General features: G+C 36.6%; 1 protein-coding gene across 2 annotated transcripts; it reads left to right on the top strand.

Moving 5' to 3' along the window:
- The first annotated feature begins 345 nt into the window (after positions 1–345).
- On the top strand, positions 346–16022 carry LOC127790049 (uncharacterized). Of its 2 annotated transcripts, none has more exons than XM_052319306.1 (6): positions 346–575; positions 4243–4370; positions 6720–6823; positions 6907–6994; positions 7193–7254; positions 15268–15541. In XM_052319306.1, exons 1-6 carry the CDS (start codon positions 463–465, stop codon positions 15298–15300), a joined length of 528 nt encoding a protein of 175 aa, XP_052175266.1. In that variant the 5' UTR covers positions 346–462; the 3' UTR covers positions 15301–15541. The 2 variants fall into 2 exon arrangements, with proteins under 2 accessions (XP_052175266.1, XP_052175265.1); XM_052319305.1 differs by lacking the exon at positions 15268–15541 and adding an exon at positions 15552–16022 and having other exon boundaries at positions 349–575.
- Positions 16023–27350: the final 11328 nt, after the last annotated feature.

The raw sequence follows: 27350 nt of genomic DNA, 5'->3' as shown, positions 1-27350 counted from the left end.
CGGTGCGATTTGATGCGGTTTGTGTACACCAAATCAAATTGCGCGGTCTAGTTTAATGCCAAATCGCACATATAATTTGGCATATTAAATCCCTCCTAAACCATCCAAATGGCACTGTGCACACTCTAGGGCAATGTTATAATTCTGTAATTCTGAAACTGAAAGTAATTATTTCTGGTCAAACTGAAATTGAACGAAACTATCAGACTGTAAATGAGATTTCTGATCAAACTGAAATTGAACGAAACTATCAGACTTTAAATGAGATAGTTTAAAATGTAAGGGCCAAGGTGTAAAAGGAGCGTTTCCTTAAAAAAATAACAAAACGACGGAGTCCAATCGTTGAATTATTATTCTTCCCCCTCTCTTCGTCTCGGCCTTTACCAGTGTGGTCGATCTCTTTTCCTTTTCTCTGCTTTTGGAAACCCTAGGGCAGCACAGAGCATCGTCGTCTCGTCAACAATGGTGTTCTACTTCAAGGCCCGACCGGAGGCCGGTGATTACACCATCTTCATGGGCCTCGACAAGTACGAGAACGAAGAGCTCATCAAATATGGTTTCCCCGAAGACATTTGGTACCGCCCCCCTGATTTATCCAATTTTCTATCGTATTCTCTTCGTTTAAGCCTTGCGCAGGTCTCTTATCAGATTCAAATTGTGCATGGTTCAATTTCTGAATTGATGAATGGCTTTTTTTGTGATGTAAATCCGTCGATTGGTACGTGTGCCGTTCGGTGAAATAGGTATCGCGCACTTTCGGAGCATGTGTTCTTTTTTCTGATTCCGCTAGCCACCCGCTGTCGTGTTCAATTGTTTGTGATGCCTTGCAAGTTAGAGTCTTTAGGTTAACCCGCTGTATTTGTCCTATCCATTTAGTTTTTATTAATATTTTTTGATTCTGAATCGTTTGCGATGGTAATCACTACTCTACGATGCTCTTATTATCAGTTATTGAAATATTGGCTTTTGCTCATTATTGGTGAAGAAGATGAAAGGTGAATATAAAAATTCCAAGGGTTCCATCTATAATAATTTTGAATCAGGTGAACAGAAAGAGAAATGTAGGGTCAGTGGCCTAATCACGGTTATGATGAGGTAAGAAGACATTTTTACCTCAAAAGTCATGGGGCATGAACTGAAGTTGCAGCCAGAATCGTTACACAGAACCTCAGCACAGTCTACAATTGTGCATGTATGCTAACAGGGTGCCAAGTGTTTTTCTTGCCCGGTATTCTTTTACATTGAAATAAACAAATAGATGACAAAAAGTCTGTACTCTTGCATTCCCTTTTCTACGCTCAAGTTTCTGTTGTAACCCAATTGGAGTTTGGTGGTTAGACATTGTCTAAATATCTGTGTGGCTTATCTGGAGCTTGGATGACATCATTCCAAGAGTTTGCCTGTAAATAAAAATATAACAACACATGGAAAGAGATAAATATTAATGCCCATGGCCAATATCAACATATAATAATAGTACTACTAATGATTTCAACATATACCAAGAGTTTGGTGGAGGGTCTTGAGCCTCATTAATGTACTTAGGGAAGGGCATCATGACAGGCCAACCTATCAGTACACCCATTATCACGAATGTTCTTATACACAAGACCAGTTTTGATTGAAGTTTAGGCAGTTAGCAGAATAGGGTGCAGTTTGGGTCCCAAACCTTCCCTTGAGTATAAGTTGTCTTCTTCCAAGTTTAGCAAGTCAAAACACATCCTGAAAGTATGTAACATTGGATTTATCATGCACTTTGACTTTCAAGAGTGAATGATATAGCATCTAGAAAAAAGAAAAATAACCACAAAACACATATCTAATATGCTTAAAAAAAATAATCACACCTTTTTATTAGATACTTCATTTGGATGAAATTGAAATGCAATAGTGCTCATAGTTCTGAAAGGCGCAAGGCGCAGCGAGGCCCAAAAGGTCCTAGAGCCTGAGGCGCGAGGAGTGCCTTTGCGAAGCTAGGCGCACCTTTTAGGAAAAAAACTCAAAATCTTGTAAAATCATAAACAACTATCAAATTATCAATAATAACACATTCATATCATTCATGATTCATTATCTTCAAATTCTATAAACTAACAACATCAAAGTTAATTCATTCATCATGCAAATTCTAAACTAGAAACATCATCAAAGTTCAAACTTAAAGTCTCAAACTTTACCAAGTACCAATTATAATGCAAAGTTCTAAACAAACACATAAACACTACAAGTCCACAATCAATATAAACTATAAAGACTTAAAGAGAGATCAGCAACCAGCTGCCAGCAAAAGAAATTAGGCAAGAATGCAAGAAATAAACAAATAAAAAACAAGTAAAGAACTTACAAGATAGGAGAAGACCGTGGGTAGCCTTAGCAGCTTCAACTTGAAGAGCAGATGAGAAGAGAGGCGAGGAAGAGAGGAGAAGACCGTGGGCAAAGGAGAATAGAGGAAGAGGGCGCGGCTGGAGAGGAAATTAACAAGCTAGGAGGTGGGCGTGGCTGGATAGGAGAGGAAGAGAGGAGGCAGGCGTGGCTGGAGAGGAAAGGAAGAGGAAGATCAAGCCGAACTGGAGAGGAGAGGAGAGGAGAGGAAGAGAGGAGGGGGTCGCGATTGGAGAGGAGAGGAAGAAGAAGATCGGGCCGAGCTGGAGAGGAAGATAGGAGGGGGTCGCGGCTGGAGAGGAGAGGAAGAAGAAGATCGGGCGAGCTGGAGAGGAGAGGAAGAGAGGAGGCAGGCGCGGCTGGGGCTAGAGAGGAAGAGGAAGATCGAGCGAGCTGGAGAGGAAGAGAGGAGGGGGTTGCGGCTGGAGAGGAGAGGAAGAAGAAGATCGGGCGAGCTGGAGAGGAGAGGAAGAGAAGAGGCAGGTGCGGCTGGGGCTAGAGAGGAAGAGGAAGATCGGGCAAGCAGGGAGCTGGAGAGGAGAGGCAAGCGCGGCTGGATGCTAGAGTTGGGAGGAGTGAGGAGCGATTGGGCTGCAAGATTTAGTTAGAAGACCTAAGTTTCATGAGGCGCGCCTCACGCCCCAGTGCCTAGGCGCGCAAGGCAAGGGCCTTGCCAAAACCGCCTCACCCGACCCAGGCGAGGTGCCAAACTGGCGCCTTAAGGCGCCTCGCGCCTTTGATAACTATGATAGTGCTGAAATCTAATATGGACTACAAAGGTGAAATCTACCAGCATTTATGCCGAAAACAGATGGAAATATGTGCTTTGTAATGTGTTTTACGAATTCAGAATGACATAATAAAAACTTTATCTTAACAGAAAATCCATCACTTTCTTTGATGATTCTTTGTCAACGAGGCGGCATGAGTAAGTTGTTGCTTTTTAACATTTGAGGCTCATGGTTGTGTGGGTTTTGTCATCATGGCTATTAATTGGATTGACATTTTTTGTTAACTTAAATGATTAGTGTGTTCATCTTCTGATAATGAGCTCTAAATGTATAGAGGAAGCTTTCGAGCAAGTTGTCTTCTACTATCTAGATTTGAGTCATCTTTTTGACTGCTTTAATACTTTTCACTGGTGATTGTTGATAGGGGTGTGCAGGTCCAGTTTGGAAAAATAGAGAAACCCAAACTATAAATTACCATTCGAATATATTTCAAACCAAACCAACATAACCAAACCAAATGAAACCAGAAAATTACAATTTGGTTTGGTTCAAACTGTTATTTGGACAATATAAGAATTATATTTTTCAATAAAAAAAAAGTAAACAACAATTCAAATTTTGTATGAGAAGTTAAAAGAAAAGTTATTTGTATGAATTTTCTATACAAATTTTTAAATAAAATAGAATTTGGCTAAAAATTAATTGTTAAAATATTTTTGCTGGTACTATGTATTTTTTAGTATATATTATATGTAATATAATGTATAATAAATATTATATAATAATATACAAAATAGTTTAAAATGCTTTCCAATTTGGTTTCAAACTGGAAGCAAACTGTAAATCCTATTTCTCAAGATTCCAAACCAAATTGTTTTTTTGAAAGAACTTAAACTGAATCATACCAAATCAGATTAACTGGTTCGGTTTGGTTACAGTTTGGACTAAACTATGCACACCCCTAACTGTTGCTTCATTGGCCATATTTGAAATTTATCCTTCAATGGGATTCAAAGTACTCAACAGATGATTCTCGTGCACGATGAAATGTATATTTCATTTTCTATCACATAATCACATTGTAGTACTTTGTATTTGCTACTTCCTTGATATGGTTATTCTACTGCAGGTTTCATGTGGATAAGATGTCTTCGGCCCATGTTTATGTGAGACTGCACAAGGGTCAGACAATGGATGATATATCCGAAGGCCTACTGGAAGATTGTGCTCAACTTGTCAAAGCAAACTCCATTCAAGGTAAATGCCTGAAAAAAAATTCTATACCACTGTTTTACTTGGACAACCATTAATCATTGGCTGATTGAACCATCTCAATGTCGAGGAAATTAGGGGGGTCAATGGCACTGTATTCATTCCAGATGGAAAGATGCAATGTCACTTGTGTCTACCAGCCTTTGGTTAATGGAGATCACATTCTTCTTACTGTTGATTTCTCTAGAAAAGACATGGGATCTACCGTTCTTGATAACAATTTTTTCTCTCTACTATAGTTCTTTAATTAAGTGAAATAAGTTCTGCAACACATTTTTGTAATGCTATTGAATGTCCTCCTGGTACAACCTTGATGGCTTGCTCTTAGCATGGGAATGAAGCCACTGAATCTTGCACTATAAATGACTAAAAAGAAAAAAAATCTGTAGTTCAAATCTTAAAGTTTTTCAAGCAATCTAAAGTTGGAGATAGGGATTTGGCAAAATTATATTCTGGAAAGAGGATGGAATATGATAGCTTTGTTGATGGATCATTTAAGAAAGGTTGGCCTTTTGATTTAATGGATGGAGGACGGAGAAGGTTGGTAGGTTTTGGCTGATAAAAGCAGGAAGTTTGTAGACCGAGGAATTCAGTTGTTCATAAGACCGTCAGTTAAAGTGAGATTTGCTGGATAAGGTTTCTTTCAAAGTCAAGGGGCGGTGGTTGTTTGAGAAACTGATCAAGGAAGATCAGATCGCCAGAGTTTTGGAATGTTATGAATTAAGGGTGGGCTGGTCAGTTTTGTTAAGGTCTAGTGAGGGCATCAAGAGTTGTAGTTGAATGAATGGAGGAGGTCAAGGTTGGGGTGAGGACAGTTATTTGCAGCTCTGAGCAGAAAATAGTTGAGCTATTGTAAGTCAATTTTCTTCTTTGAGTGTGATATAGACAATAGACATCGAACCATCATTATCCAGGAATAGTACCTTCTTCTTTCATGATTGCTGCTTGGTACGCATATTGGGTTTAAGGAATTGTCATTGTTAAGGAATTGTCATTGTTAGGGACGTACTCAATCTGAATAGTTACTTTACTACATCAAAATCTGGATATTCCAAACAAAAGTACTTATCCTAAGATGGTGTTCGGCTTGGCTTATTTTCTGATCAAATGGAGCCTATAAGCTCCTCAAGAGCTTAAATTTTTTGTTACCTGTTTGGCAAAGTTGGGTGAACTTATAAGCTACCTACCTTATAAGCTCTTCCAACAGCTTTTTTCAAAAGCTAGTACCCCTAGATTTTTTTTGGGTAGCTTATAAGCTGTCTCAAAAAAGTTATTGCTGACCAAGTAAAAGGCCAAAATGCCCTCCTAAAATTTACAACAGAATGTTCTAGAGCTTATAAGCTTCCACAATTTAAGCCAAGACAAACACCCTATAAATCATCTGTGCAGTTTTGTTTTGTTCAAAGTCGTCTTTGTAAGTTCAAGGAAATTTTAGTTTGTAATCATGAGAATTATTGAGATTTTAGGGGGTTTTAATGCCCCTTCTCTACCTGAGAGGATGACAACACCCCCCCTCCCCCTTTCAAACCAAAAAAAGTTAATAAAGGAAACAAAAGAACAGGCTACACTGGCAAATCCCCACAGTATCATCTGCTAGACTTGCTTCAAATGTTACTGGTGATGCGATGTGGTCTGGTAGAGCTTGTAACTGCTAATAACCTTGGTCCTTACCTGCTTCATATGTTCTTGTGATGTTTTGCATTGAGTATTATGGATCTAGAAGGAAGAGATAGAGAGATCCCGGTTGGATCCCTTGCGGTAGGCCGTTAGTGACCGTTTAGTGCTTTTAATGGTGACTGTTAGTTGAGGGTAGTTTAGGTATTGTTATATTTTCAATTCCCTTGATGTAACCGTCCTATTGCCTATATATAGGGGGCTCGAGTTAGTGCTTAGGGTATCATTCATTTTTTCAGAAAGCTCTCTGTAAACGAGTAGAGTGCTGTGTGTTGAGAGGAAAGGCTTTGTGTCAAGAAAAGTTCTTTGTAATCTCAAGAGAGAACAGTGTACTCGTGTGTGAGAGGAAGTGTGGGAACTCTCGTATCTGATTTCATTCATATTGGATTGCTCTCAGTATTGCTGGATGTAGGACTGATTCTATCAGTTCTAACCAGGATAAATTCTTGGTGTTCTTCATGTGGTTTGATTGTTCTAACTCTATTCTTTACAATTCTTTACTTTCTGTTTATATTGTGTGATTGTGCTGGTGAGTGAGAGTGTAAAGAGTGTTATATTTGTTGGCTTCTTGGGTGAATTAATAGACTGCCAGTGTTCCCAATTGTAACAGTTCTGTTGCTCTGTCATTATGGTAATTTACTTATGGTTCTTATATGGCAGGAAACAAGGTGAATAATGTTGATGTTGTTTACACACCCTGGCAAAATTTGAAGAAGACTGCTTCCATGGATGTTGGCCAAGTTGGTTTCCACAATCCAAAGATGGTAAGCTTTTTTGTTGGAATGTGGATGGATCATGGATGTGGGTAATAGACTCTTATCTTATCTGACATTGATGCTCTGTGTAGGTACGCACCGTGAGAGTAGAGAAGCGGATAAATGAAATTGTTAACAGGTTGAACCGTACAAAAGTAGAAAGGAAACCAGACCTGAAAGGTACTTAATGTTCCTGCTTCCTAGAGTGCTTTTTAGGTGGACTTGCCTACACATACTATCTTCTATTTTCTGAAATAATAGTCAGTATTTTTTGCTTTAAACTATTTTTGGTTCTTACTGTGTATTTCACTATTTCAGCAAGATTTTTGCTTTCAGTTTTCATTTATGATCGTATTTGTGCTCTGTTATTTTATGCAGCTGAGAGAGAAGCAGTTAATGCAGCAGAAAGAGCAGAGAGAAAACAACAGTTGAGAGATAAAGTGAGTCTTGTATTTGCCTTTTGTTGTGTTTAGACAAGGGAGATAAAGGATGGGTATTTATTATATTACTCCCACGGTGACTGCATCACATGGAAAGGGGGGGGGGGGGGTGTATTAGCAGATTTACAACTTAAGAATGCTGAAGTTGTGAAACTTGATTATGTTAGCGCACAGAGGCGTGCCTAGGTGTGAAATGCACAGAGGCGCAGTTCTATGCGCCTCATCACCACTAAGGCACAACGCCATGCTTGAGGCGTTGCCTAGGCACATGCCTTGTATATATAAGTGTATTAAAGCCCTATTTTTTGTCCATTTGTCATCTTAAATCTCATTTCTTGTTGATTTGATTGCATATTATTGTATACCGGTGAGAGACGAACCTAGCAGTGTAAGCCGTAGGTCTACCAGATCCCCCACTCATTGTTGGGAACCTTTGGCAGTGGTTTTCACTCGCTGGAGAACTACTTACATTTGTTCTTTGCTTCATTTTTCTTTCTTTTTCTAATTTCTTTTGCAATTTTGAAGAAACTAATTATTTGTTGTAATTGTTTTTCAATGTGGGTTTTGCTCTTTTTTTTTTTTTTTTCTTTCTTTTAATTTCGTTTAAAATTTAGAAGAAACTAATTGCTAAGAAACAAATGTTTTCATTGTGTGCTTTACTAATTTTTTTTTCTTCTCCCTTCTAATTTCTTTTGTAGTTTAAAAAAAACTAATTGTTTTTCTGTAATTGTTTTTATTGTGTTCTGTTGTAATATTTTTTCTTTCTTCTAATTGCAAAAGGAATTAGAAGACACTAATTATTTTCCTATAATTGTTTTTTACGGTGTGTTCTGCTATAATTTTTTATTTCTTCTAATCTCTTTTGCAATTAGAAAAAACTAATTGTTTTTTGCAATAATATAAGTGGTTATTGGTCATTTACGATGTTATGAGTTTGAAAACTATACAAGTATTTCATAAGCATTTTTGTTGAATTAGAGAACCCAATGAGGTCTAGCTTCTTTCTATTGAGATTTATAGTAGGAATGTATAATAATTAAGGCTAAAATTACTCCTAAAATTAAGGTCTAATTGTCAACTAATCACAGCTAGTCTAACAACTAATTGACAGCTAATCCAACACTTCCTCTTAAGCTGGAGCATATAGGTCTTATGCACTAAGTTTGTTATAAGCGAAACTATTACGAGGACCTTGAAGAGACTTAGTAGAGATGTCTGCCTGTTGATCGGCTGAATTGACAAAACTAGTGATAATACATTTGACTAAAATCTTTTCTCTGATGAAATAACAGTCAATTTCTTTGTGTTTGGTCCTCTCATGAAAGATTGGATTTGAGGCTATATGTAATGTGGCGTGATTCTCGTAGATTAACTTCATGTGTTTCACCTTGCCATATTTTAATTCTTGAAGCAATTGTTTCAGCCATATAAATTCGCATGTTGCCAAGGCCATAGTACGATATTCTGCTTTGGCACTAGACCTAGCAACCATAGCTTGTTTCTTACTCTTCCAAGATACCAAGTTTCCGCCAATTAGAACACAATACCTAAAAGTAGAGCGTCTATCTGAAGGAGATCTTGCCCAATCGGCATCAGAATACCCAATCACCTGGGTATGACCTTTTTCTTTATATAACAATCTTTGTCCTGATGTGCCTTTGATATATTTGAGAATGCAAATGGCGACATCCCAATGACTATCTCATGGGGATTGCAGAAATTGACTAACCATACTCACAGCAAAAGAGATGGTTGGACGAATGATAGTGAGGTAGTTTAGCTTTTTGATAAGTCTGCGATATCTACCAGGGTCAGATAATAGCTCCCCTTGTCTTGGTAAGAGCTTGATATTCGGGTCCATGGGAGTATCAGTTGGTCTACAATCAAGCATGCCAGCCTCCTCAAGAATGTCTAAGGCATATTTCCTTTGTGAAATAACTATGCTGCTTGTGGACTAGGCCACTTTAATGCCAAGAAAATATTTCAACTTACCCAAATCTTTAGTTTGAAAACGGTTGTAGAGATGTGTCTTCAGTTGAAGAATACCATCCTAATCACTTTAGTGATGACAATATCGTCAACATAAACCACTAGATAAATGCATTGACCATCGGAGGAGTGACGATAAAAAACAAAATGGTTGGCCTCACTGCAAATCATACCAAATTCTTTAAGAACTGTACTAAACTGTCCAAACCAAGCTCACGAAGATTGTTTTAGCCCATAAAGAGAGCGGCGAAGTTTGCATACTAATCCAGAACCCCCTCGCGGAGCAACAAAACCAAGCGGTTGTTCCATATAAACTTTCTCCTGAAGATCACTATGAAGAAAATCATTCTTAATATCCAACTGATAAGGAGGCTAATGATTCATCGTAGCAGTGGATAAAAACAAGCGCACGAAGGCAATCTTAGTTATTGGAGAAAAATTGTCACTGTAATTCAATCCAAAAATCTGAGTATAGTCTTTGGTAACCAGGCGTGCCTTAAGTTGATCAACCTTCCCATCATGACCAACCTTCACAGTATATACCTAGCGGCAGCCAACAATAGATTTAATAGGAGGAAGAGAAACCAATTCTCAAGTGCCACTAGAATGTAGAGTATGGCTTGGCGTCACCCTGGATCTAAAAGTGCTTCACTGGTAGTTTTAGGAATAGCAATAAAAGATAAAATGGACACAAAAGCATAATAGGGTGAAGTTAAGTGATGATAGCTAAGGAAGGTGTATATGGAGTGAGGGTTGCGAGTAGAGCGTATACCTTTTCAAGTGGCAATGGGTTCAAGAGAAGGATCAACATTTGGCTCAAAAGCAACTGGTTAGTCTGAGGCAGGGTAAGATGTTGGAGCACGAGGTGAGTTAGCAGGTTTTTCGTCAGTAGTCGTGGGAGGATGTGGATGATGATGATAAACCTGAATGGGACATTCAGGGATAGTAGGAGCAGTATTGAAGAAAGGAGAACAAAGGTAAGGAGTGGGAAGAATCTTAGAAATTAGGCGACTCTTGACCGGGGAAGAGAGAGAGAAAGGATATGCCTAAAAAAAAGGTAACATTAGTAAAGATGAAATAACGTTGCTGATCAGACGAGTAACACTTATAGCTTTTCTAAAGTCGTGAGTAACCACGGAAAATGCACTTGACAGCTTTGGTTGAAAGTTTGGGACGACCAGGGGTCATGTCATGAATAAAACATGTGCACCCAAAAACACAAAGTGGAAGAAGATAAAGACTTCGAGCAGGGAAAATGATAGAGAAAGGGACCTCATGCTGTAAGACAGAGAAAGGCATCCAGTTAATGAGATAACATGTAGTGAGAATAGCATCAGCCTAAAAATGGAAAGGAGCATGACTATGTAGTAAAAGAGTGTGGGTGGTTTCAATCAAATGACGATATTTGCGCTTAGCAAGACCATTATGTTGGGATGTATAAGCACATGAGGATTGATGTAAAATACCATTAGAAGCCATGAAAGTATTGAAAAGAGCTGAGAAATATTCTTTAGCATTGTCACTGCGGAAGGCACAGATAGAAACATTAAATTGAGTTTGAATTTCAGCACAAAAGTCCTTAAAGATAGTAAATAACTCTAAACAATTTTTCAGTAAGAATACCCAAGTGCATCGAGAGTAATCGTTGATGAAAGTGACAAAGTACCGAAAATCTAAAACAGAGGGAACATGACAAGGACCCCAAACATCACTATGGACAAATTCAAAAGAGGATTCAACCTGATTATTGACACACTTTGGAAACGAAGTATGAGACTGTTTTTCAAGTTGACACGACTCATAATTTAAAGTGGAAGGACATGGAACCATCTTTTATAATTTAATTTGGATAGACTCGGATGTCCCAAATGATTATGAAGAAGAGTTGGAGATTTGGTAGAAATGCAGGTTGCTGGTGAAGATGACTTGTCGAGATAATAAAGTCCCTACGACTTATGCCCGACACCAATCATCTGTCCCGTACTCTGGTTTTGCATGACAATAGAATCTGCAAAAAAGATTATGGAACAATGAAGAGTATGTGTCAGTTTACTAATAGAAGCAAGATTAAAGGGGCTTATGGGAACATATAAAACAAAATCTAAAAGTAACGGAGGGAGCGGTCGTGCTTGACCAATGCTTGTAGTAGATGTTTTGGAACCATTGGCAAGGGTAACATTTGGCAAACAAGAAGAAGTAGAGAGATAGAAAAAGAGACTTTGGTTACTAGAGAGATGATCAGTTGAACCAGAATTGAGAACCCATGGTCTAGGAATGGTAGATCGAGTAATACAAGTAATAGAATTACCAATGTGTACCACAGAAGCAATGGGTGATGACACATTTTGTTTAGAAGTCTGATACCAAAGGTAGTCCTCATAATCACTTCCAATCAAAACAAGGGATGGAGAAGAATGATTCTCAAAAGGTTCTATTAGGGAATTGGCTGCGACAGACTGAGCCACATTAGCAGCACATGGTGGTCAACTATGTAGTTTGTGGCATAGTTCTTGAAGATGGCCCCACTTATGACAGTAATTGCATTTATGACGATTACCTCGTTGTGAGTTATGGTCTCGATTGTTCCCTTATTCTTCTCTACCAAAGGTTTGTGATGCCAAGATGGAGGAATCAACTTAGAGAGCCATCGATGATTGAAGACGAGGAAGATGCCTGAAGAAGTCTAGCAAAGGCATCTTCTAGCGTCAGAACAGTGGGACTGGATAATATTTGATCTTGAATTGAAGCAATGTCAGATCAAATGGCAATCAATCCTAGAACCATAAAAAACTTATCTCGTTGCTGCAACTGTTCTTTTGCAGCATTACCAATTGGTAATAGAGAGTTGAACTCTTCCTTCAGGAATTTTAGACGGCCAAGAAATTTAGACATATCCATGTCTTGTTGCTTCAAATGAACGATAATGGAAACAACAGAGTAGAGACGTTGGATATCATTTGTTTAAAGAGATTTGGCCTTTGTGCATACTTGCACAAGTCTTGTATGCCTTGTAAATGACATATAGTTTTAGATCATTGGTCTGCCATAACACATTGCAAAGAAGAGCACCGGTCTTCTTCCACATTGCTCTCTTAGCAACAAGAATGTCATCGGTTTTCTTACTCAAGTGATCTTCCATTCCTTGGCCCATGAACCATAACTCAACAGAGGCAGCCCAAGGCATGTAATTGCTACTTCCAACTAGTTTTTCAAAAGTAATGATAGGTGAGGAAGAAAAATGGGAAGACAAACTTGTAGATTTAGATCCGAAAGTGACTGAAGATGCTGGACTCTCCATATTTTGGATGGAAGGCAGTTTGGAAGTGTCTTCAATGGCGTATCTGGCAGGAGGACTCTATATTTTGAATGGAAGGTAGTTTTTGAGGCGTCTTCAATGACAAATATGTCGGAATTGGAATGTATCTAGTCCAGGTGGGTCAGGACAAGCTTTACGGGTCGAATTTGGTCTGATGGGTTAGATCTGGACTAAACAGATCTGAAATGGATTGTGTTAGGGGGTCGAGTCAGACCCAAATCTGGATTGAGATCTAAGTGGGCAACAACTTGCTTGTTAAGGAGTGCTTTTGACAACTCACAAATTAAAAGATTTGGCTTCTGCTTCAAAGGCTGAAAACTTGCAATTTTGGGGTCGAGAAGGTTGCGAACATCAAAGATCTAAAGGTTGCGAACCGATCTGAAGGTCACCAACCAAAGATGGAAGCAATAACAGATCTGGTCCAGGTCTTAAGGTCAGCGACTACAGCTTCTTGTGGCAGCCGCGGTTGATTTTGGGGCGGATAGAGGTGGCAATAGTCGGATTTGGGCGGAAGATCTGGCGAAGGCCATGAGGCGCGGTCGTTGAGGGATGGTCACGAGCCACTATGGGAGAACGACGGTCGCGGGCTGAGGCGATGAATGGCGACGGCAGTCGCGTGCGAAGCAAAACCAACGGTGATGCTCGAACAAGATCTCTTCTAGATTTGACAGATCTAGACGAGATTTGACGGAATCTCTTTAGTGAGGGGTTGGAGGTGGTTGCATCGGTGACAGACAGAGTGGCTGCGGAAGATGAAGACGGCGATTGCACGTTGGGGAGGAAGCGACCATTGTTGGAAGGTAGGGGACGCACGCCGGAGGTGGAGGAGACTCGCGTAGTGGAGGCTAGATCTAGGGTTTGTATGGTGGCTCTGATACCATGTTAAATCAGAGAACCCAGTGAGGTCCAGCCTTTTTCTATTGAAATTTATAGTAGGAATGTACAATAATTAAGACTGAAATTACTCCTAAAATTAAGATCTAATTGTCAACTAATCACAGCTAGTTTAACAGCTAATCTATAGCTAATTCAACAATTTTGAATAAATGTGCACCTCATGTGCCTGAGGTTTGCGCTTTGCCTTGAGTCTCTTGCCTAGGCCCTAGCACTAATTTGAGCCTAAGTGCGTGCCTTGCACCTTTGACAACTATGATTTATTAACAAAATGATAGATGGCATTTAAATAATGGACATTAATTACTTCCAAATAAAAATAAAAGTAAAATAAAAGTTTGGCCAGTTGAACTGGCCCGATTTGATGAGTTCAACTTGTCCAACCACTGTTAATCCAAAAAACGAACTGTTTTTTGCTGTGAACTGGACTGGTTCTTGGTTCTTCTTTTGCCCACCTGTATTTGGGCAGCAATGCTTAGTGCATTGTTGTTAAAATCACGTGTTAACTCGCATTGTTGGAACTCTCCCATGGCTCCGGCTCTACTGCAAAAATCAAGCTTTCCCATGGCTTTTGCTGCTCCTTCTCGGAACTCTGAACAGCCTATCTGACACATGTCAATAGATTGACTAGGAGGATCGCACATGACACACGTCATTGCGGTGGGTTTGTTTGTTCTCTACGACTCTGTTCTTGTGGCTTTTTTTTGTTTTTAGTTGGGTTACTAGATGATGATGATGATGTCAGGATCTTGGATTCATTAGGGTTGCACTGGGCTCTGTAATTTCTATTTGCTTTGTGTACTCTATTCTATCTCGTCCTTCATCAATATAATTAGGTCATATCTATGTTTATTCATTATAGAGAAATGGAAATGGCCGTTAGCAGATGTGAAGTGAATAGAATCTCTGAGTCTTTCCATTGGAAAATTAGGAAATGCTTTTGAGCCTAAGAATATTTTAAGATTATAATATTATATTTGTTGTATGTTTGTTTGTTTTTATTTAAGAACAATGTTTGTTGATGATGATGGTAATGTTTGTTGTTTGGAATTTTAATCATGGATGGATGAATGATGAATTGATGATAAATGATGGACTTAATATTTAAAATTTTCATATTATTTAGTAATTTTGAAATTGATAGATGAAGTAATTTAAAATAAATACATGTATATCATTTATATTAAGGATTATGTCATTATAAACATATATTTATATAAATTAAAGAGTATTTTTAATTATTTGTAAAATCTTACAATTTTACGATTCAATTTTACAATCCAATTTTATAGATTCTCTTACGATCTCACTTAAAATCTCGATTTTAACAATCTTAGTTTAGTGCATGATGAAATTGAGTAACAGGGTGCACAAAAGCCATAAGCCTCTTGAAGATGATTGAAACAAATTTGTATGGTCACTTCTATGGCATACTAAGTGTTGAAAACCTGTGTTTGATGCCAATATCCATTTTGATTAATGTGTGTTGAAGGCTTGTCCACATGTATTTTATAATTTTTATTATTTTGAATTATTTTACAAATGGAGATTTCATGAACGTTTGGGACATTGCATCCAATGTGAGATCTTGTCCCTGTTATGGTTTAAGATAATTCTTCTGAAAATTATCTTGTCAACATCGCCATGTGGTGTTGTTTCCATGTGCCATGTTCGTATCCAGGGTTCATACTCAATATCCATGCTTCTTAGGCTCCTAACATGGGGGGGTCAGAAAAACCTTCCTTTCATGTTGGAATATGATGTCATTTACCAAAATGGAAAAGGGTTCCTCATTATTTCATTGTTGTTGTCAGGAATGGTATTTTCCAAAAGCTTTGTTGCTATGAGGGGATGTTATTTATTCACATTGGAGGAATGCCCCGGATGTTATTGCTTCATGTTCAATGGGGGTTGAGTACCTCATTTCCACGGCCGTCTTGTCACTGAAATGTAGTTTAAGATAATCTTGAGTGAATTCTTCATTCCCTGATGTTCGAGTGTCACCTGTGCATGTGACTGGATCTTATCACTTCACTGAATGTAATTTTCTCAATTTGATTTCTGAATTTTGTAATGCATTCTTGCCAACGTTTTCCAGAAACGACATGAGGAGATGGAGAGACTTGAAAGAGAGAGACAAGCGGAGCTAAGGAGCTACAAGAATTTAATGGTAGCTGAAAAGATGACATCCAACAAAGAGATAGCATCAACTGCCAAATCCTTGCAAGAGCTGGAAGAGGACTTCATGTAAACACAGCATAATTTCAACTGTCAAAACAAATCAAATCTTTGCCATCCGGGTGGAATCAAGAAATCTGCCCACAGAAAGACAGCTTGGGAATTGAAGGTTATCTTTATCATTCTGTTATCTGGTTTTAGTATGAATATACTCCCTGCTGCTAAGACAAACTCATTCCTGCTCAACCCCTCTCTAGTCTTATAATTGTTAATAAGAAAATCCAGCATGAGTTGCTACTTGCAGAGACATTGTAAAAGAAGCACTTGTACCATGATAATGGTTTTGATAAATTGAGACATATTTCCATTGTTATCCACAGAGAATTTGTTATGAGGCATCGCTTGATTGACAATTTAAGCCTTAAGTTTGTGTACCCCATCTTTCCTTTAGTTTGTTTTTGCTGTTTCTAGTTGATTCAATTAGACCCTTTTGGCTACAAATTCAAATTTCATTACTAAAATATGTTTGTGACTAAAAGTTAAAAAAGCGAGTAATATTTCAGTTTATGAAGAGCACATCCTGCATTTCTGTTAATTACCCCATGATGATCATATTGTACTTACATTGTTCAATGTTTTCCATTGAGGGGATACAAAATGTCCATATTTCTTCACCGAGGAAGTCGACATTTTTCTTCATTGATTTTGTGAAGCCAAGGGTTGTGTCTTGTGCACTAGTTTTCACCACTTTCCACTGCGCACAACACACAAAGGTGTATACTTTTTCCCCAACATGCGGCCTAATTATAACTATAATGCACCAGCAATGAGCTTTTGGTTATAATTCTAATTCAGATCTTAAAATTAAATTTTAGTTGTCAAATCAAAACGTAGTCACATCTCATTTCGTTTTTATTTTTTTTTTTAAAATATTTTTAGTTAATTCAACATTACTAATCTACTTGATATGCATGGTATGGTAGACTACTGTTTGCAGAATTCATTTAGGTTGCTTCTAAATATAGGGATTCCAATTTTAAATGATTGAATTTGAAATTTGTGATTTAAAATATTTATACTTCAGATAACACCTCTTTTAGTGTTATTCTAAAGTCTTTTATTTTTGTTTGTCTAAATTCAAGATAAATTTTGATCCAAATACAAACATTTTAAACAAAAATGTACCCAATAATAATAAACATAAGATTTCCACTACCAAATTTCTAATAAAAGGGTTAAATATGACTAGCTTTTTTTCAATTAACTTGACAAGTCTTAGTTGCTAGGTATGGGTCTGGCTCAAGTCAAAAATACTTATTAACAAAGATGACATTCTTACCATTATCATCTTCTTCCATAAATTTCGTCCTGTCTTTGTCAGTTAACTATTTTGGTAAAGTAGGTTTTAGTAGTTAATTACTCGAAGATTGGACAAATCTGTCTGTCTCCCCTTTCTTCTCAGATCTCAATTCAATAATCCTACTCCATTGCAACTTGGTACGGAAATTAAACCATTGTTAGACCAAACTTTAAATCAACCCCTTTTTCTGAAACATTTGAAGAGAAGGGGTAACCTAACAGTAACAGGTGCAATGAACTTAATGAATTTAAACCGCTAATGACCCACGTGGGAAGAACATTGACTAAACCGACCAATTAACCTAGATGATCTAGTTAATATATATATACACACACACACGCATACACGTCTTGATGTTTGGGAAAGGAAGCTACTTTATGGACTTGGGATTTTTTTGACATAATAATTGGGGGGTGGATGTGATATTTTTCCAAAGTTCAAAGTCCTTTATGTTTTCAACAAAGGCTGCGGCTGATGTTACTTTGTTGGACAAAAGGGACAAAACCCAACAAATCTCTTCCCAATTGTAGCTGTCCACAAGCCCACTTTTGCCCCCATTCTTTAATGTGGCTCTTCTTATTTCTTTTTCACTTCATTTGGTTAGTTACGGGAAAACGCCATTTTTAATTTTAAAGAAAAGGGCAAGTTGGGTTGGGTTGGGTTAGGTAGGGTCATCTAGGGTTTTAGTCAATTTTTTTTTTTTTTTTTTTATAATAATGGGGTTTAATTTTTTAAGAATAATATTATATATAAGTTTTTATGTATTTAATTTACCTGATTTTGTGAAATATTATTTGTGTTTAGTAAAATTACTTAACGTACGCTTAAGTAATAATTATGACATTTTATTGATGATAAATAAAAAACAGAAAAATTGATAAAAAAATATATTAAACTATTAACATATATATATATATGTACAACTTAAACATATGAATAATATTAAAATATTAAAATAACAATAAATTGTACCTTATTGATTGTTGATTGATGTTGGGGAGTTGGGACCAAAACATCACCTCCAAACACATGTAATTTTGGAGCTTTTGCTTTAATTCGTTAGACTCTAATATCTATGTTAAAATTTAATAAGGGACAGATTTGGGGATGGATCTAGGAAATGCTGACCCCGGATTTATAGATAATTTCAGCTCTTCTCTCCTAAAGTGGGCCAAATTTACAAGACAGATTTGTGGAGAGATTTGAGGCTGGCTCGGGCTGTAACCTCCCTTCTTACATCCATTCTAAAGGACAGATTTGATCAAAATTAGTACGGAAAAGGAGAGGAGTAAATGCTTATTTTATTTTAAAAAATTTAGAATTTATATAACTTGATTAAAAATAATATGAGTATGACTTTTGCTAAAAAAAAAAAAAACTTTAGTTGAGATATGATTACATGAAACGACCTAACATGGGTTTAGGCCGATGTTTATTGTGTCATGTGGGGGCCATACACTCTCACAAAAATTTACATACACAAAAATTTAATACATATATATATATATCAATAAATGTCTTTTCCATATCAGTAAATTAACGTAATTAAAATTCTTTTAATTAAGTAAATTAATGGTACAATATTTAATATAACTTATGTATATTAGTGCCTCTAAGGTTTCTTTAATGTTAGTTAATTTTAATGAAAAGAATGGTCGTATAATTTTCATAACGTAGATATTATTTATAATTTAATGCCATCTTTAAAGCATCAAGTATAATTTATTAAAAACACACACACAAAAAAAAAAACCCTTTTATATGCATTTTGAGTCTGTTCCTGTCATTTTGAATTCTTTAATTAATGGCAAATGGAATGTTAATAATATATTGATGATTCCATTACCGCCATCCGATGATCATTTTGAATGGCATTTATGAATATATTTGTTTTATTATTTTTTCTTACTTTGGGTAATTAAGGGCCATGATCATCCATATATATATCCCATTACTTAAATTCATATATTAACACATATATAATTAATTAAGACATACGTCAGTTAGAGCCTGTGAAGAGGTCCACTGTTTAATCTTTTTTAATTAGTCAGGCAGATGCTAGAAAAAGTCGGTGTGTGACAATTAAGTTCTCGATGTGTTGGGTTTCGAAATCCCAATTTCAATTCCATCGATCAGATAACAACCCTACTCTTTGTTTAACCTAAAGTTTTATTTTTTTAATGAAGTCTCATGTCTCTTATATAATATAATATACACACATATATATAATCAACTTCGCAAAAGAACAATTACCCGACAAGTTGGCGTTACAAAGTTCGAGGTAGTATATTAGTATCATCGAAGAAAATGACACAACTATAAGATATATATATATATATTTGTTTATAATTAGTTCTCCAATCTCGTATTAACCATACTTAGTTAAAAGTTGACATGAATAATGGTGCTTCCTGAGTTTGCTGTTTGGCTTTTGGGAAAATGTTCTCAAATCTTGGTTTTTGTTAATTATTTCATTTGAAGTAATTAATTTTAATGATTTAAGAGTTGGGTTTAGAGTTAATTAATCATTATAATTTGAGATGTAATAAATACTTTGGTTTTATCTTATGAACGATTATGATTATCAAAGTTATATCTTAAAATTAGTAAGTAAATAGATAAATGAGATAAACCCAGATGAGTTAGATCTTAAGTTTAGACTCGAATCTGAAATTGGGAGAAATCTATGTTTGTTAGGGGGTCAGAATGAGAATCTAAGGTTAGTTTGAAATCCTCTTGATCTTATAATATTCTTGGAAATGTAAATTAAAAAATTTAACAAGGAGAACAAGAGCAAGAAACTGACGTGGATCTGGGAGGGTTTTAGGTAACTATGAGATTATAAAATTAAATAAAGACACTAAACAAACCAACCAAAATTAAACATAGGTCTTGAAGCAAGTGAATCTCACACGTGCATCCACATAACATTGTTGATTCCTAACAAATATATTAATTAGTTCTTAGAATCAATCACTCTTCCTATTCCTATTTGTATAGTTTAGATTCTTTCCCGTTGAATTTGTCTGTCTTGCAGCCATATGCTTTGGTTTTCACAATTTCTTAGACATAATTAGCGAATTAATTGTTTGTTTTAATATTTTACTTAAAAATAAAATGAAGGGTTATATATTTTTTATATTACCTAAAAATAATTATGAACACTATCTAATAAACTTTTATTTAATATTTTTTTTTTTTTACATATTTGTAGCATGAGTTATCCCACTAAATATATATATATATCAATTCTTATCCTTTTGAGTTGGATCTTCTCTGCTCTCTCTTTCAACAGCTTCATTCTTTGTAGTGTTTATCACATAGTTAGTACCTTAACTGCATCAAAACTATGTGGATTTGGTGGCGTTTACCGTTAACAGATGTAATTTACTGCAAAACTAATCAAAGACACTATACAAAGTAGTGTACGTAATTATGTTCACCCTGTTAATTAATCGGTTTGATTTGGGCATTTTTCTTTTCTAAGTCAATTTAATTTCGGGGCTGACCCTATAGACCCAGTTGACAAGAGATTAAGTCCTTAAAGCTCGATTAAAAGTAAAGAATTAATGACCCAATTAAGGTACAACAAAATTTTGTTGCTGAAGCTAGTTGCTTGCTTGACCAAACAACACCAATTGTTCGTTTACTATTATTAACAGGGTTTTATAATACTAAAATAAAACATTTAGGAGAGAAGTGATCATATTCATATGGGCTACCAGCCTTGCATGGGCGGGTCAATGGAATTTGGGGGGAGAGGCAACAAAACAATGGTCAGCTACCATTCCAAGTTGCCAACTAAACCCCACATATTAAGACTTGAGGAAGATGGCGATGTAGGTTGTGACCACAAACCACAATATAAAGTATTTCAACCCTAATATTGTGTGTGCGAAAAGAATAATTATTTGATCTTTTTATAGTTGTATTATATTATACGTTAAGGGAAAGAATATTATTAAAAGGATATATAATTAATTATAAACATATTTTGTTATCATATTATTCTATATGACTTTTTTTAATATATATATATATATATATGACATTTTGTAGTAGGTCCAAATATATATATACCAAGTTCATGGTATTGGATTAATATTGTCATCTATATAGTTACCAAAGGAAAAATTAATAGATAAATAATGAAATAAAATTAATTTGATTATAACCCGACAATGCTTCACTAATTCTAATGTGTAAGGAAACAGACTAAGAATTTAGGAGTTTTTTATTGGTGTCCAACCTATTTAAAAAAAAAAGAAAAAGATGAGAGGTGGGAATAATGGAGAAGTGAAAGAGACATCTTAGTGGAGCTGTAGTGAGAAAGTGGAAGACTATCCATGTGGTATTCTACCATCCAAAAGTGTCATGGAAATTTGGCTATAAATAGCATTGGTCCAATATTTGTTTGAATCATTCTAAAAGTAATAAGAAGCTTTAAAATATAGGAGAGGTAAGAAAGCCAAAGCTTCAAAGTAAGAGACGCTAAGATTGTGTCACTATATTTTTTATATTACTTGAAAAAAAATAGAGTGTGTGATGATATTTGTAATTATTTTTATTATAATGGAATATTTCTTGGAAGTTGTCTTATGATTTTTCTCTCAATATTAGAGGGTTTTTTACATTAAAATTATGTCTCTTATATTTCTACTTGTATACTATTATGTGGTGGAAAAAAGTAATTCTAAGAACCTTCTGTAGTTTATCAAATCTCTGTCCAATTTTCCTAACAAATGGTATCAGAGCTTTTGGTTGCGAAAGTGTCAGTCTTTTCAAGAAATTTTTAATATGCTCTGTGGTGCAACATTGTTTGATCTTCCACATAAAAAAAGAATTGTCTTGGCTAAAAGCATCTTTCTTGCATATCTGGTTACTGGATTTAAGTGTGGTATGTGGAAGTGTATGTCTAGAAAAAATTATGGTTAAAGAAATATTTGATATTTAAGTGTGTCCATTTGTGACCTATCTTTTTTCTTAGGAACTTATCTAGTGTACTATTTACATACAAATACTATTCTAGTATATGATTGCTATTCACGATGAATAATAGAAGCCTAGTTCAAACCTGATAGAGGCCAGTACAAGCAAAATGATTACTCTAAACGGAACCAACTATTACATATGGAGAGAAAAAATGAAAGATCTCATTTATGTGAAAAATTGGCATCTACCAGTATTTGTTACACAAATGCTCGAATAACAAACCAATAAAGAGTGGGAATCCAAACATGCCCAAATATGTAGATAACAACGTGCTCAATCATATTTGTGATGAGATGTATGCCATATTGTTGTGGAAGAAATTTGAATCTCTATATGCTCGAAAGACTGGCAACAATAAGCTCTTCTTGATTAAAAAGATGATAAATTTATACTACAAGGAGGATATCACTATCTCTGATCACTTGAGTGATTTCAAGGAGTTTTGCAGTAATTGTCTTCTATGGGTGTAAAGATTGATGATGAGATTCAAGCTCTATAACTGCTTGGTATTTTACCATACTTTTGGATGTCTCATTGTAACTCCGTTCCTAATAGTGTAATGACGATGGAACTTGTTAAGGGTGTTGTTTTAATCGAAGAGATGAAAAGAAGATCTCAAGCCTTGTCTTTGCATTTCGAGGTTTTTATCACCGAAGATAGATGGAGAAGTAAAAGCAGAGGTTCGAAAAGTAAAAATAAAGGTCGAAGCAAGTAAAAGTCTAACTACAAAAATGTAGAGTGTCACTATTGTGGCAAACTGTGACACATTAAAAAGAAATGTTTCCAGTTCAAGAAAGACATGAAAAAGGGCAACATTAAAAAAGAAAAGAAAGATTGTGACCACAATGATATAGTTGTCATTGCCAACCTTGTTATTGTTTGTATTGAGGAGGTAATTAATTTTGCCTGTCAAGAGACAAGCTGGGTCATTGATAGGGGAGCTGCCTTATATGTTACATCAAAGAAGAAACTTTTCTCATTTTATATGCTCGGTAACTTTGGGGTGGTAAAGATGAGTAATGAGAGTTATTCAAAGGTTGTCGACATGTGAGATATTCACTTGGAGATCAATAAAGAAGCATGAATGATTCTAAAGTATGTTAGGCATGTGCTTGATGTTTGTTTTAATTTAATCTTAGTTAGAAGACTTGACGGTGAGGGTTATTGCAACACCTTTGATAATAGACATTGGAAACTTATTAAAGGTTCATTGGTTGTGGCCTGGGGAGAAAAGAGTCCTAACTTGTATGTGACACAAGCTAAAATTGCTAGTGACTCTGTCAATGTTGTGGAAGATGAGAAGACAGCCGAGATGTGGCACAAGAGACTTAGTCACATAAGGGAGAAATGACTAAACTGCTTGGCTAAGAAGAATTTACTCTCAGGTGTAAAGAGAGCAAGTTTTAAGAAATGTGTGCATTACATGGCCGAAAAGTAGAACAAAGTTTCCTTCAAGAGTCATTCTTTTTCAAGGCAATTGGATTTGCTAGAATTGGTGTATTTCGATATTTGTGATCTCTTAATGGTAAAATTCTTTAGTGGTGGACTTTATTTTGTGATGTTTATTGATGATCATTCAAGGAAACTTTGAGCTTATGTTTTGATGACCAAAGATCAGATGCTTGATATTTTAAAGTAATTTCATGTATTTGTTGAAAGGAAAACTAGTAAGAAGTTAAAATGTATTCGTACTGACAATGGTGAAGAATATAGTGGTCCTTTTGATTAGTATTGCAAAAAGATGGGCATTGGACATCAAAAGATGTCTCCAAAGACTCGACAATTGAACGGTCTGGCTAAAAGGATGAATCAGACCCTAATAGAGAGAGTCAGGTATTTACTTTTAGAAGAAAAATTACCAAAATCTTTTTGAGGGAAGTCCTTGCTCATAGTAGTATATGTTATCAACCTATCTCTAATAGTTGCTCTGAATGGTGATGTCCCCGGCAGAGTTTGTATGACAGAGAAGTCTCTTATAATCATCTACGAGTTTTCGAATGTAAGGCGTTTGTTCACATTTCGAAGGATGAGAGGTCAAAGCTTGATGTTAAGACACAATAGTTGTAACACCCGAGAATAATTTTGAGGATAAAAATGATAATTGATGAAGGGCATAATTGGAATTTTGGGAAAAATAAGACTATAGGGCACACTAACACAGCTTTGGACGACCGAATTAATCAGAGGGAGTACCTCGAACCCTAGATAGCCAAGAAAAATGGTATAGTATCGACGAGCAATTAAAATTATGTTTTTTAGTGATAAAAGAAATGAGATCGGGAACAGTTTTCGGTACAACAAAAATACAGCTGCCAATTAGGTCGTATTACCGAATTGTTGTAAACGACGTCCAAAAAGTCAACGGAGAGTGCCAAGGACTAGTATTCAATGTATAGAACAACCCTTAGGTGGTTTCAGGTTGAATCAAGCGGATTTGAGGCCAAATAAATCAGTCGGGCCTAAGTGTAATTTTCTAAAATTACCCGAGGAAGGTCTAAAAGGCAATTTTTCAAAAGTTTCAAGGGGGAAATGAAAAGTTTTAATCTTGAGGGTCTTAGTGAGGATGTTAGAAAGACCAGGGGCTTAAGGTTGAGGGCCAAAATGCAAAAGAAAATTTCAGGGGGCTAAAGTGTAATTTTTAGAAATTTCGCACGCACATGGTAGTCTGGCCGCGAGTTTTGGCCGAAAAATCCGGCCATTTGGCAGCCAAATCTTGTCAAGGGATGGCCGAGGACAGTCCTGGTGGCGTGAAGGGGAAGAAATGGCCGGAAATCGGCCACGTGGGGGTCGTTTTTTGCCTATAAATACTGAAGGTATTCGGCCGAGAATGAAGCACCAAATCGAGCTCATTTTTGAATGATTTTTGGAACTTTGATAGAGGGCTTTTGGTATCTAGGCATCAAAGATCATTTTGGGAGTGTTTTGAAGCATTTTGGTGAGCTTTTGAGGGGGTTTCGAGTTCGGCCGAGGGTTTGAGGCGGTCCGCCTAGCCGGACCTGTAACCGGCCATTTGGGCCATTTTCCGGTGGCCTTTCGGCCTTATTTTTGTGGCATCGTGATCGATTCTCCAAGGGCTTTCGAACGGCACCAGTTTTGTGGCCATCGGAGCAGTCGCCGGCGACCGGCTCAAGGTAGAAGATGATCGGCGCGTGACTGCCACGCGCCAGTTCAGACCAGTCAGCCACTCGCCCGCGCGTGAGGGCGCGTGAGGCCTCAGGTAATTTTGAATTTTTTTTTATTATTTTAAGAAAAATAAATTATGAATTATGGTGGAAGAAAATTTTGAAAAATGTTGGGTAAAATGGTCATTTTGTAACTTTCAAGATAAATAAAGCTTATGAAAAATAGGATGAGGTGTTGGAAAATTTTCAAAAAATTTTGGAAGTTAGGAATTTTTTATTTATGAATTGTTGAGAAGAAAAATCGAGGAAAAACCTTGAGTAGGCATTTATTAGAATTTTTGAGGAGAAATATAAAGAAAATAGGAAAATTGTGAGAAAATTAAGAAAAATTATAATTGTTGGATAAATGTGATGATTAGGGTGCCTTGAGGGTTGAGACGAAGTGACTTGTGTGAAGTTCGAAGAAGGCACACAAATCGAGGCGTACCGCGCTTGTCGAGAAGAATTTGAAATTTCGTCAAAGGTGAGTGTTCGCCCCCAACCTTGTTTTGACTTGAGAGTGGTTCTACCCAAAAAGACTTTAAGTGACATGTGAATGGTTTACTGTAAATGTTCTTCCCTATGGCTTGGTTTATTATGGTTGTCCAAACAGTTATTTACACATGCATTGAATTTCGTACGGTAAATTGCATACATTGAGATGTTGATTTTTATGCATGTTATGATTTTTCGGCATTGGCTTGTTTTGTGTCGTCCATGTGGGGCGTGGGTTGGTAACCTGTGACGTAGTCCAGAGTGATAGCACTCGGGATGCGTACCTAGGATTAATGCTAGGTGACCCACTTGGGACGGGGCTGAGACGGACTTCACCCTACGGGACCCAAGTGGCGGGGTTGAGAGTGGACACCACCCCGGTTGTTGGCTCAAGTGGCGGGGCTACGAGTGGACACCACCCCAGGTTCCTTTGAGCAATAGCATTGATGCCGAGGTGACGTCGATTCCGAGGATAGTGCTGATGTGACACTCTTGGGGCTAGGGTTGCATTGGGTTTTGGAATGCTTTTGAGTTGGAGCGTAAAGCCTAACAATGACAATGAGGTGATTCCCGGGTTCATATGTCAAGGTTGTCCCTCTTAAGCAGGATCGTTTTGCCAATGGGCCGAAATGGTCGTGTCACCTTTAGAGAGATTGCATTTTCCCCGATTAGGGTTAAGTGCTATGTGGGATTCTCTTAGGCTGGTGCATGTCGAGATTTATCGATTTTGTATATGATTTTTCATATCTGCATGAAAACGTTTTTGAACTCTCACTTAGATGATTCAGCATCTAATTTGGACTATGTCCCTGGAATATTCAAACGTTCCAGGTGAAAGCAGTGGCGCCAAGGGAAAGAATGTCATCGAGATGTAGCTGCTATGTTTAGTTTTCGTAGGTTTTGTCTATGATTACGATATTCAGAGGTTATGTAAATATTTGATATTTTCATGTGAAACATCGATTTGGTTATTGTAAAGGAATTGTCGATTATATATCATTGAGGTTTCGATCTTGCTTCCGCTGATGTGATTGTTAATACCTGTCTTAGTTTATTTATTATTAAATTTTGATATGCTAAGAAGGTACGATCGGGATTGACGGGAAACGATTATGATGAAGGTATCGAGAGACTTATGTTGTGTGTTTGATGTTGAAGAAAATATATATATATATGTATTCCCAAAATCTCGAGTTAACGCTCGCTTGGGAAAAGTGGGGCGTTACAATAGTGCATCTTTATCAATTATGGTCTTTGATGAATTTAGTTATAGACTATATGACCTGATTGAGAAGAAACTCGTTCAGAGTCGTGATGTTGTATTCATTAAAGATCAAACCATTGGTGATATTGAAAAAGCTGAGAAGAAAATGTCTAGTGGCAGTGAAAGCTTGATTGATCCAGATCTAATTCCTATGGTGAACTTGCCCAATCCAGTCGATAATGGTATTGAAGGTGATAATCAGACTGATGGCCAGCCAAGGGCAGATGATGACCCTATAAATGATGCAGAAAATAATGATGAGGTTGTTGAGTAGAGGGAATAGTCCCCTTTACCATTGCTCAAAAGATTAGAGAGAGAACGATGACTTTCTTCTAGGTACCCTAGTTTAGAGTACATCTTTCTTTCTGATGAGGGGGAGCTAGAGAGCTTTGATGAAGTTCAAACTCATAAGGATAGAACCCAGTGAATGAGAGCCATGTAAGACGA

The sequence above is a fragment of the Diospyros lotus genome, chromosome 14 (genome assembly GCF_014633365.1).
Source record: "Diospyros lotus cultivar Yz01 chromosome 14, ASM1463336v1, whole genome shotgun sequence".
Classification (NCBI taxonomy): Eukaryota; Viridiplantae; Streptophyta; class Magnoliopsida; order Ericales; family Ebenaceae; genus Diospyros; species Diospyros lotus.
This window is presented reverse-complemented; position numbering and strand designations above follow the sequence as displayed.

Excerpts from the sequence above, each read along its gene's own strand:
- LOC127790049 (XM_052319305.1), top strand. The coding sequence starts at position 463 with ATGGTGTTCTACTTCAAGGCCCGACCGGAGGCCGGTGATTACACCATC. Across the intron at positions 576-4,242 it reads GGTTTCCCCGAAGACATTTG|GTTTCATGTGGATAAGATGT; the intron begins GTACCGCCCCCC and ends ATTCTACTGCAG. Across the intron at positions 6,824-6,906 it reads GTTTCCACAATCCAAAGATG|GTACGCACCGTGAGAGTAGA; the intron begins GTAAGCTTTTTT and ends TGCTCTGTGTAG.